General features: G+C 42.7%; 1 protein-coding gene across 1 annotated transcript; it reads right to left on the bottom strand.

Moving 5' to 3' along the window:
• Window positions 1-3,530: 3,530 nt before the first annotated feature.
• On the bottom strand, window positions 3,531-12,744 carry CYB5R2 (cytochrome b5 reductase 2). The gene is made up of 9 exons (XM_086612926.1): window positions 12,730-12,744; window positions 12,492-12,638; window positions 11,659-11,731; window positions 9,732-9,838; window positions 8,551-8,680; window positions 7,021-7,104; window positions 6,422-6,507; window positions 5,482-5,581; window positions 3,531-3,703 (listed from the first exon to the last, which is right to left on the bottom strand). The coding sequence occupies exons 1-9, from the start codon at window positions 12,742-12,744 to the stop codon at window positions 3,531-3,533; spliced, it is 915 nt and encodes a 304-aa protein (XP_086469052.1).

Consider the following 12,744-nt stretch of genomic DNA (forward strand, 5'->3'; position numbering starts at 1 on the left):
TGTTTCAACGTGACCAAGACCATTAATACCTCATGCCTGTCCAGAGGGGTGGCCAGGAGAAGCTTGATGCTGTGGTGCAGAAAAGCTTTACCTCTTTTCTGCCAGTGAGACTTGCCACGTAGCATTTAGTCTTGTCAATGTAGCAACGTGTTACAGGTGACTCTCCTCTGTGCCATTTTCCATGTTACGTAATGTGAAATAGGTGTGGAGAGAAAAGCAGTACTCATATCCAGAGTCTGGAAAGCCAAAGCTGGCAACATGTTTTACCCTTTTATTCAGTCGTCTTTTACACGGTATGTTTATATACTGTGAATGCTCTTTTGTAATTTTTTATTTTTATAATTAACTTGTAATTCAGGAATTAATATTCTGTTGTACCATGTGAACTAATCAGAGCCAGCGAGAAATTCAGCTGGGTGCTGGTTAGTGCAGCGGTAATGGCTCACTAACTGTTCCTGCAGTCTTGCCCGAGACTCTTACCCATAAAAGGATTGTAATCTGTCATCCCTTTCATTAGCGCTCATCCTGCCCTCTTTTTCCCTAAGTGCAGTGTAGAATGGGAAGAATGGAACATAATATTGTCCATCAAGCCCTTGCTTTTATCAGGAGGATGACAATCAAGATGGCATGTACCTAATTCAAAAAAAAGATGCTGAACAACTGCAGTGGGAAATGTAACTTAGAGACTACCAGGAGAACTGATGGACTCCAAAGCTGGTGCTTCATTTAAAGTGATTTTTTTTATTGTGTTATTTTTACACATGCACGAAGGTGTTCACAATGAAGGAACAATCACAGCACTTAACTATTGTAAAATGTGACTTTAGGAATGGTGTTTGCCATGCTCTGTAGGGTAAGGGCAACAGAATTTCCAGCACCATGGGCTGTTTGGTTTTAAATGACAGTTCTTGAACTACTGAATGGGCTCTTTCTGCATACGGACATTTTGTCTGAAAGGGCTAGTGCTGATGCACACATGCAAGCATCAGGATGCTCACAGGCCTCTGAACAGTCAAAATGATTCAGACAAAGCTTTGAGCCCCATATCTGGCTGGGCTGAAACACAGCACAGGCGCTCGGGAAGACAGGGTTGGTAATAAGCCTATTTTCTTTCCATAGTTACACCTAATTAAACATATGGCTGCAAACAGCTCTGAGAACTGAAGTCTGCAGTAGAAACACTTTTGTAACATTTGCATGAGAACTGGTGATATTCTAAACAATTTTGCTGTTCACTTTCAGCTCTCTCTTCATTCCAGCTACAGATACATTTTCATAGAATACTTTATTTAGCAATAGGAGACAAACATTACTGCTCTGTGATGAGCAAAATGTGACTAAGGAGCATCAGGCAAATACTATAATTAAAAGAATTTTTGTTTCGTTTAAACACCTGACAAAATAGATCTGTTGCTATTCTACTGAGCTAGGCAGGACTGCAGCACAGAGGAAAATATGGGAAATATGGCCTCTCACTACATGAGAGGCTGTTGGAGGGTGGAAGTGTGTCCTTTACAGCAAGTAATTACTTGTGGCATCTCATGTATTAATAAGGTATTAACATCAACAGGGAAATGGCAGAAAAAAACCTGCTCAATTGTGAACGAAAGACTTTGTATGTACGCGGCTGGTTTGCGTTACTCTGTCCTTGCTGGCTGCAGGGTGCTGGCTTACGTATAAATACAGCCTGAGGGCAGGTCACTCCCAGCCACAACCCTCCCAAATAAAGGGGAAATCTTTCCAGAGTATGCAGCAAGGGCTCTTCCAGAGCTACTAGCGGCACTTTTTAAAGGTGGCCTACACCAGTCCTCACTTCGTGAGGGACCCTGCACTCTTTGGTCAGATTTTAGAAGCTCAACACATGATTTCATTGTCCAAAATGGTATGAACCAAGGCAAATTTTTTTCAATCACTGAATAATGAAATGATAATGGAAAATCCAAAGGAATGAGAAGTCAGTTTACACATCAGCGCACTAAAAATACCTAATAAAAGCTGTAAAACGTACCAGTCAAGTACACGGGTAATTTGGCAATGCAATCGACACTAGTGACCAGATCACGTATTACAGGCATTTGAAACACTCTGTCAGGTTAATTAGCTAGCAGACTTATTACAGCACCACAAATACGATAAGCTACTCCAACGGATGCAGCCTTAATTTCACTGGGATATTACAAGCAGATTTTCAGATTTCTTTTGACAATGTATTTATAACTCAGTGTGTTGTTGTGTAAACTTGGCTGTGAATAGTCAATCCACAAAATTACTGATTTTTTTTTAAATATAGAGAGAGTAAGAAATCCTAATTAGCAAAACATAGGCATAAGTGCTTATTTTTTTTACTGTTATGAATAAATTCTGAATGTTCCTCCATCTCTTGCTTACTGTGGAATGACTCTAACACAAATACCTGTGTTAATCTCTCATCAGGGACAGAATCACAGTCTGAATCCCTGTGTCTGTCTTTGCATTATTGCTACAAATGGAAATGATGAAGTACAAAACCCCTATATCAATTTTTAACTAGCAGATTTTGCTTTAGGGAATAAAAGTATTCAGTAAACGTGTTCATTAGCATCGGAAAAAAGAAGTCTTCTGGCTCCGAGATTTGTCAGACCCTAAACCAAATGTAGTATAAACTAATTCCTGGAAATGAACGTGCAGTACTTCAGGCACCAAAGACTAAGAATTAAACGCCATGTGGTGAAAACACTGAGATGAGGCAGTAGCTGAGTTTAAGATCGACTCAGCATAGTTACAACAGGAAGTAAGAAGCCATGTTTTCTCGTAAGCAAAGGAAATTTCTGAGACTGCCAAAACAGCAAGCACTACACTTGGAGAATGACATTCAAATGATGTAACATCACTGGATATTTACATCTGTATATGCAGCCCAGAACTTCCATATGTAGCTGGCAGTGACACTTAGCTAAGGCTGTTGGAAGACAGCATGAAGTTACATAATCCTCCCGAATAAATTTTACACTAATGAGGATATCTGTTACAGTAACAAGCAATTTGCATGTTACCCAAATTCTGTTCACTTTTCAATAGCATACTGTGACTTCTTTCTTAGTCCCTGGTAAAGGGCTGTAAAATACCATTGGAAAAAACCAGACTGTTCTTTGTACTCTCCTTCCCCAGGATGCACTAAATTAATTACCTGTAGAGCACAGTCAAATAATCCCAGTCTAGTTTTATAGCCCTCTCTGAAATTCCATACCCATGTTAAACAACCGGTTATACCTCTTGTCCTACCTCCCCGATTACACTTATTTTTTTTCTTCCCAGAAATAATATACTAACTTACAAGGTTAGACCAAGTTACTTCCACACAACTGAAGATGATCTCTCAACTTGTTAGTTTTAAAACACGCAAAGGTAGTTATGAAGTTATAAACGACAGACATTACATTAAGCAGTTAAAAACAGCACACAAAAAGAAGTACTGCACAGTTACATACCAGTTGTTCCTGTAGGAAAATACGCAATACGTACATACAAAAAGGTATCAGACAACCTCAGCGTTAATAAGCAAACGTACTGCTCTTGGGATAGCCCAGTTTGTCCAGGTTGGGCTGACAGGCAAACTGAATCATAGGTGGTGGCCCACACATGAGAATGAGTGTCTCACTGCCAGGGGAAGGGAGGTGGGTTTTAATCATGTCTGCAGTGATGAAGCCGGAACTGTACTTCCAATCTGAAACACAGGAATTAAACTATTAATCTGAATCTCTGTACAGTCCAAAGCCTTTTTAAACCGCGTATGTTGTACTCGTAGAGTAGCTGAAGAATCAGCAAAGTTCCGCCACCACCACTGCAAGCAAAGATGTTAAATCTCTCACTGAGCTCAAACCTAACGGTCACCTTTAACAGGGACAACAAGCGTGTGGATAACAAGGATCTGGTTGATGAGGGTTTATATCGACTTTCAGATGTTTAAAAGAAATTAGACAGCAGGTAGGAGTATACAGGAAGAGTAAATTGGGTTTTGCAGTGAAGAGAGGTCACCCAGTGGCAGTTGCACAGTGAGAGGCATTGAGACCTGTGTCATCCAACAGACTGAAGGAAAAAAAAGTGATCAAGTGGTGAGGTGACAGTTTGATGATGACAAAAGTTCAATGATGACAAAAGTTCTGCCGTGTAGCTAAAGGATGAGGAAGCAGTAATATTATTAAATGCATCTGACATTTAAAGTGTGCCAAGTAGGAAAAATAATCCTACCTTGACATACAAAATATGTGCTTTAAGCTCGTTTATCAGGAGCAAGATACTGGGGTTATGAGAACAGCAGCAGTTGAAAGGCACAGGAAACGTTAACAGGTATTAGGAAAGGAAAAGAGAACATGACGTCAACGTGAAAACAGCAGTTGGCTGCATCTTGACTACTGCTGTGCAGTTCTGATCTGCTCAGCTCAAAAAGGGATATAGCAGAGCTGGAAAAGGTTGAGAGAACAAGGATGAGCAAAGGCACATAATCACTGCTACACTGGAAGATGAGCAATCTTTGGGGCAGCAGGGGCAATTAACAGACGCCTGTAATATTAGTAACGTGAAGACCTATTCACACTCTCTTCCAACACAAGAATTATGAGACAAACGCAAACCAGAGGAAGTCATTCTTCACACAGAAGTGCTCACCCTGTGGAACCACTGACAGACTGCCAAAAAGCTCACACAGGCCCCAAAGGAGACACACGAAGTTCATACAGAAGTAGTCCACTGAGGGTTACTCTATCTGTACAGACACGTTTGGCTCAGAACTGAGAAATACTGAAGACTGGAAAAGTATCAAGGCCTGCTGATTTACTCTTCTCTGGCCATCTACTCATGGCTATTGCTGACAAGAGGTACAGAACTTTGACCTGACTGTTTGGCTCTTACGTCTGTTAAATAAAAGCTCAGGTCACTTACAACATCAGCAAACACAAATATCCAGGTTTCAAAGGAGATTCAGCAGAGTTCAACCTCTCCCTCCATGTCTAACTCAGTGCTACCGCAGTCTACAGGTAATGCCTCAATCTATACACACGGCAGCTCTGTTTCACCCGAGTCTTATCTAGAGCTGCTGCACAACGAAGATGTGCATGTACTATTCCCAGGTATTAAGCAATTTAATGCCAACAAAATGCTAACGGAACCCAATTTGGGAGATAGCCCAAAACACAGCTGTAACTTTTGCTGAGAAGTCCCAAAAACTGGCAAAGCCTGAAATCAATCCACGATCCACTGAGGAACATGTGTCTGACCCAACAGGAGTTAATTATCGGCTCACACTTTCTAAGGCCCCCCTGGTTTAGAGCACTTTTCAGAACAGGTGCTGTGGTAAGGCTTGTTACCTCGGGGCGTCCTTGAAGTTTAGAATAGTGTACGACAGGGAGACTTGATATTATGCCAACGGCCCCCGGTACAAGGGCGAAGCTCTAACTGGTGTACAGCAATGAGCAAAGGCATTTCCAGTGTGCACCAGCAGCCTACCTTGTGGAGGTCTGTCCAGTGTATACCAAAGCGCGAACTGGTCAGGATGCCTCTTAGCAATGTCTTCCAGCTCGGCTCTCAGTAATATATCTTTTTCTGTCTGCAAAATGAGACCGCTGTTTAGCTCCAAACCATCTCAAGATGCTCTCTAACGTGAGCTCAGCTGGCATTCAACAAGACAAATGCAATGATAATTCATTCAAACCAAGAAAGTAATTGCCCCCCTCCCTTATATGATGGGCAATTATCATTACAGCCTTCTGTAAATTCAGATTAAGAACAACAAACTATAAGACCTAATAGCCATCTAAACAGTCTTACGGATGGCAATTTAAACTTTATAATCCAGGCTAAAATCAAAATTAACTGGATTTGTCTGACCCTGGCAAATACAGCCCCGTACCAACACGGTGAAGGTTAATTGTAGAAACAGATTAGTGGAACAAAAACCCTGTTTCCTTGAAATCAGCGAAGGAGTAAAATGGGGAGAGAGATCAGGATCTGTCCACACTATTCCCTAATATAGGAAGGAGTTAGGGAGTACAACTGAGGAGCCATCTTCAAAACAAACAAAAGATGATCATGGGAACTATGACAGCATCACGCAAGTGTTTATAAAGGGCTTTATGGATAATTCTTTTGTTCAGTTTCTCCTTCTTAAATTGTTTTAACCCAAGACAATACATGAAGGTTTTACATAATAACCGTTTCCTGCTCCTCTCTCTACTAATCATTTCTAAATGCGCCATCTCAGATTATAATATTTTCTCATGAATGGTTGGGTGAAAATACAAGCCCAAAGACACTGGAAGAGTATGAAACAGACAGAGCAGTATTTGCTCCAGAGGTCCATGTCCCATCAGCTTAAAAAGCTCGGAGGCCAGCAAAACGTAGGCTATTACAGAAGGAAAACAGATAAGTCGGTATACAGTATACTCACCTGATTAGCAAAAAGAAGGTAACATTTTGTGGAGTCCTTAGGATCACTTGTGATCTGACGTATCAGCTGCAACATAGGAGTTATTCCTGTTAAAAAACAAAGCAGATAACCAACGTTAAGGCTGCAGTTTCAGTATTAATGCTGCTTTCCTTGAGTCTCCTGTGGGAGCTTTGTCTGCACAGGGCTACACAGCGCTGGATCTCTAATCCATGTCAAAGGCAGAGACACTATCACACATCGTTTCGGAACAAAGCCACAATACTTGTATGTGGGGCTTTCCTCTTCAGCGTTCTCTATCGCACACGGTAATTCTACCCTCAAGTCGATCTCCTGCAATATTTCTTGTCATTGAGACTGAGGCTCAGAGCGATGAAGTGGCTCCTCTGAGGTCACTCAGTAAATCCAGACTAAAACTCTGAAGTTGCTCACGCCCAAGACTGAGCTCAAGCCACCGGCAAGCCCCACTGTTGCCAAACACTTACGAAAAGAAATATGAGTGGAAGTGCTCTGCTACTAAAATACAGTGTTTGATACTCCTCACACGCATCCATAGAGACATCTTCCTTCTCCAGGCATTCCATATGATGAGAAGAGTTTACCTGTTCCTCCAGCTATCATCCCAAGATGCTTTGCAAACTTTTTCTCTGCTTCAGACTTCTTATGAGCCTTGATAAGAAAGGTACCTAGAAGAAATATTCAAAACCTATAGGTACATTTACTCCTAAACAAACATGGATACAATTTCTATGGGAATAAATTAATACATCCTACCAATTAATTGGGACAGACTTTCTGGAAATGCTAAATGGACTCAGCACAGCATTGAACATGCAAAGTATAAACCTCTGTCTCTGTAATCCAATCCTAGCTTTGCACAACTGATCTACTCCTTCCTTGCTACTCAAAATAACTCATAATAAATTCCCACATCACTGCCTAAAACACCACAACTCAGCAACTGTGAACGTCAGTGGTAGCTAAAGGTAACTCTACTACAGAGAAGCAGGTTTCTCAGGCCATCTTCATCATCCTCCCTTGCACCATGGATCTAGCCATTTGTGTGTGTCCACACTCAAAATGTAGTTGTATTAAACCAGCATCAAGCAAGAACCCCTGCCAAGATTAGAATCGGGAATGCTGGAGCCTTGCATGATTTTATCAAGCACTTTGTTATTGTAATTCATTTCCAGTTAATGAGATCCCCATGACACTCGCAGTCAGGTAGGTGACTACCTTCCAGTATCCAGGGATGAGAAGAGCTTGCTGATTTCTGCTCTACACCTGGGTATACCATTGCTTCAGAACTATCACAAAACTGGTCTGTAATTGAATTCATCTCCAAGGACCACGCCAAGTGAAAAGCCCATGAAAAGTATTTCATATGAAAAGCACTTGACATATTCCAGTCTTAAGAGATCTGTAACTAATAACAAGCTTTCCTTTACAGCAGCCAAAGTGAAGCAGAAAGGAACGTTTGTAGAACATGCATTTCTCCTTTCCTCTGAGACAGAACGGATTCATCAGTGTATTACTCATCATAAAAGGTCATGACCCAGAGAAGCAACGAGCTCTTTTCCCCTTGAAGTATGAGCTCGGCGCACAGTCGCTCTCAGTCAAGATCAAAGCCAAATCTTTCACTTGCATCTTGAAAGAGGATTACTTCTCCAAACTTACTTCCCCCCAGTCAACACAGAGCTGGTTTAATCATGAAACGGAGCTGGCTCTCAGTCAGCAGGTTATTCAGTAACAACACCGAGATTCTCAGAGAGAATTTTAGGTCACAGCCTCCCTTGTTTAAGAAGCATCTGGAACATCTCCCTCCACATGTATAGCTAAAGAATTATTTCCAGTGCTACCTTATATTATATTCTCAGTAATATAATGCGATAGTGTATTTTTCAGATTTAATTGTATGGTTCCAGGAGTGAGACAATAATCAGCTATTCCTCACACAAAGTACTCTCTCCAATCATATTAGCTCTGATGGGCCCTTGGTCAAGACCAGGAAAGGTGGAGTACCTCTTTTTCACTTTTTAAAAAAAGATTCTCTACAAAGTTTTATAGAACACCTTTGAAAATAACCAACACACATTCCTCCCTTTTGCTCTCCCACCTTCATCTCACAGTACCTGCCCCCTTATAGACAAGGAGCCCATTTGGCCCTCTGAAGTCAATGATGTCTCCAATTTTCATGTCATCTAGGTACTGGGACATCTTCCCACCTTCTGGAAACTTGGGATTCACATTTTTGTGGTAGACCTGTAAAAACAGTAATTTGTATGACATCAACCACTAGCTTTCCTGCAGATAATATTGCAAACCGTAGAACACAGTATTGCAGGTCTGAAATTTAGCATATGAGAAAGAAATTGAGACAATTCTTTGCTCTCAGTTATCTGGCGTGCCTTGCAACAGGAAGCAGCCAAAATAAGTAACATGCTCTCTCATGCACGTTTCCCATGCTCTCTGCAAACAGCCAGGCTACTAGGAAAAGGTGGCAGGCAGATTATGTGCTGGTGCCCTCACTGCACCATCACTCCAGCAAGAACCTTATGTCACCCCATTTTTTTTAATCACTCTTTCTGAAAATAGCATTGCTGCATCTCTTCTTTTTAAGACTTTCCCAGCGACTTCAGCCACATGACAGCTTCTTCACCTTTCAAAGCACATAGTAAGTATTCAAGCAGTTAATAACAATTCACCATACTTGGAACATGAAGAACAGAGCACACAAAAAAAGCCCAGATTTTTACTTAAGGAAAAGCTCTATCATAGAAAAGGATTAGAAAGTCCAGAAGCCCTGGCATCAAATCCTCCTGCATTCCCTAGCTTAAAGGATTACCCTTGTTTCTGTATCCCATTTTCTCAAATCAATAAACACATTGGCACAACTGATGCTTGCAGGCATATAATTGCCATCTCTGTAGTGTCACCAAAGACAGCAGTTCTTATTAACTTGTTTCCCACTTACAGCTGTTAGCAGTAAGCTCTAATAGCAGCACAGGCAGCTTGAGGGAAAGCAATTGCTACTCGTAGGTCGCCAAACAAAAGATACTGGGGATGTTCCTGCAGAACTGCCAAAGCAGCAATTCCCTTCTCCATCTCCCCTACCTCTGCTATCCCTCAGTGACATACAGCAGATACACAGGATACAACTTACTATTCAAGGATAAAGTGAAATGAGTTGTTTGCCATGCAGTCATCCTATTTGAAAGAAGAACAATCAAAATAAACTCTCTTTCACTAAAATGAAATACTTCCCTTCCTTCCAGTTAGCAATTTATCTGTATGAAAGCAAACCAAAATTTACCTTTATAATTAAATCAACATAACCTTTTGTCTCGTCACTGGAAACTGGGGTATAGGCTCGAATCACCAGATTACCATCGATTTTTGCGGAAAGGTAAACATGTTGGCCTAGGGAGAAAGAATTACAATCTGATTATTTATTTATTCATCCCTGGTTTCAAACTTTCCTCAGGCCTGGAGGACAAGACAAGAGAGGAAACGCAACGCAGGGATTGTAACCCGTTAAACACAAGCAACGATGGAGAAATTCTTTACCATAGAAATGCTGTATAAAACATCTAGTCTCTCTGCTTTTTTCAGCAAGAGATTCTGGAGCATGGGGTAACAGGAAAGCCAGTACGTTACAGAATCAAGGATAAGATACTAGGAAAGTAGGACATTTCTATTAAAATAGTGATATAGAAAGGTCGTTGCTCATTCTCAGGTGCTCTCTGTATTTTGGGTTCTACTGTAATCATACTCATTAATATAGTGAAAGTAAAGATACACCAGTTCATATAAGCAAAGAAAGAAATAAGTATTATGTTTTAATAGCAGAAATCTCTCAGAGCAAACTTCCCAGAGATTCTGTATCATCAAGACATCACGAACAAAGCTTTAGGCCATACTCCTTCTCTAAAACTCCTGCCCCCTTAACACTGCTGCTTCCACTGCATTGGACGCTGCCACCCACAGAGAGCTCTTTGCCCACCCTAATGCTCCAAGAGGCAGACTAAAAGGCATCCGTTTCTTCCTGCTGATTAAAAGAACTGAAACTCCTTGCCAAGAGTAGCATCCTCAGCCAGGCGGCACTGATCTAGAGAGTTGTATGGAAAAACAAAAAAAGCAGGAACAGTGCTGGCTGAAAACACTTTTATTTTTAGCAAAATGGTCCTGGTAAAAAGCAGAAGGCAGGAACCTCCCAGGAAGTATCTGGCCCATGCAGGTTCAGGATCTTATTTCTAAATTCTTAAGAATAAAGTTTGGATAAACACAAGCACTGCAGGGCATCTCTCAATTAATTTAGCATTTGTCTAGTTAATGTGGACAGCTCAATTACAATTTCCCATGCAAGCCAGAAGAGCATTTGGAGAAAGACTGCTGCCCTTGACAAGCAGCATGCAAGGAGGACATCTTTGCAACATGGAAAGGCCCTGACACTTGCCATACGGCAAGGGAAACTGTGAAACACAGTGCAGAACGAACAGGGCTACATCTGCCACATCTGCAGATCAGAAAGGGAGACTTTCCCCTGCTTAGATTACCATTAATTCAAGGTCCAAGGTTCAATGCCATCAGTTTTGCAGGGTGCAGGAAAGAAGACTGTGCCAATCCTAGTCGGAATTGAACTTCATGCTCAGAAAGCAAGACAAAGTTGTACACATATGTATGTAAATCAAAGGTGAGTGTATGCACAGAAAATGCTCGGAATATTGCAGCATCTTCTATATACAGCAGTTGTATTTTCTCCATTGCTCTGCATGGAATAGTTACAAGCTTCCTAGGCAGAAGAGTTTTTCCTCTTTCTCATCTTCAAGCGCGACTGTATTTGTCAAAAGCATGATGACAATTAACAATAAACTGAGGACACCAGATGGAAGTAGAATGCAAATACAGAATACGAAAAAGCTCTGGCAGATACCATTCTTGCTTATATCCTGACTGGTGGTGAATTTCATCAGACTCTGTTCAGTTTCACTGTTCTTGTTCTAAACTACACCACACAATTTAACACAAGCAGAACAAATCACACACACACACAAGATCAGAAATACAACCCTTTGGGAAACCTGATGTTTCTCTCTGACATAGCAGTATTTGGATGTAACTTGTAACTCCTTGCTCTGCTGAGCATTAAATTCCCAGAGAGTCAGAATTTCAAGAACTATGAGTGCAGTTATACATTCTAAAAGCAGAAGTATATGTAATGAAGTGTTTTCAGCACTTACCTACAGGTAATCCTAAAATATGATCTGGTGAAGGTAGCCCAAATCTGAATTTTTTGGTATCATGACTGATTTCCTAAAAAAGCAAACAAACAAAATCGGAATGAGGTCAACATCACCACTGCTTTGAATTTCATACTCAACATGATGTGCTTTAGTAGGTCTGTTCTTTGTTAGCATGCAAGCCAAATGCTAGGAAGAGAAGCAGAAATAGCTTTCAAAAATAAGGTTTAACCAGATGAGAAGTTTTAGAAGCAGTCTTTCCCTCTAATTCCACAAGGAGTAACTTTTGCTTGTCTGCACAATCCCGACAGCACCTCTACATAGAAAATCTGGAAACCCTCCGTTGGCCAAGGTTTGTGAGCACACGCCATAATTTGTGGCCAAAGACCGGGCAAGACACAACACGCAGCAGCACAGGCTGCTGGGGTTACTGCTCACTGACACACGCCGGGCAGAAACCGAGGGAGACACACAGCTCTGAATCAGGATTTAAACACAGAAAGGAGCCTACCCTCCTCTTGGAACAACTGGAACACCGTCCTGCAAGCATAAACGCTTTTAGGAATCCCGCTCCACCCTGGGGAGCTGCATCGCGGCTGCGGGAGTCACAGCCGCCCCCGAGGGCTCGGAGCGCCCCTCCGGCCCCGCAGCCTGGGGCGGCCCACGGCCCCCTCAGCCCCCGCTCCCGGCCCACGAGCCGACCGCCCCTCGGCACCCCGCGGGCCCACCGCCCCGTCCGTCGGGCGGCAAAGGGGCCGGCACGACCCGCCGCAGAGCCGGGACGGCGGAAGGGCGTTGAAGCGCGCGGGAGGCCGCTCCGGACGCTCCGTCACCTCTTTGTCCACCAGGCGCAGCGGGTACTTCGCGACGGGGTCCTGCAGGGTGACGAGGCCGCTCGTCCTCCGCCCCGTCCCCCTGAGCAGCAGCAGCAGCAAGGCCGACGCGGCCACCACGGCCACGGCGATGGCCACAGGGGCTACCTGCGCGGAGAAGGGCCGGCGGTCAGGGGAGCAGCCCGCCACGCGCGCACCCCCCACCGCACGCCACCTCACCCCACGCCGCGCCGCTCACCGTAAACGCCTCCAT

The sequence above is a fragment of the Tauraco erythrolophus genome, chromosome 6 (genome assembly GCF_009769465.1).
Source record: "Tauraco erythrolophus isolate bTauEry1 chromosome 6, bTauEry1.pri, whole genome shotgun sequence".
NCBI lineage: Eukaryota > Metazoa > Chordata > Aves > Musophagiformes > Musophagidae > Tauraco > Tauraco erythrolophus.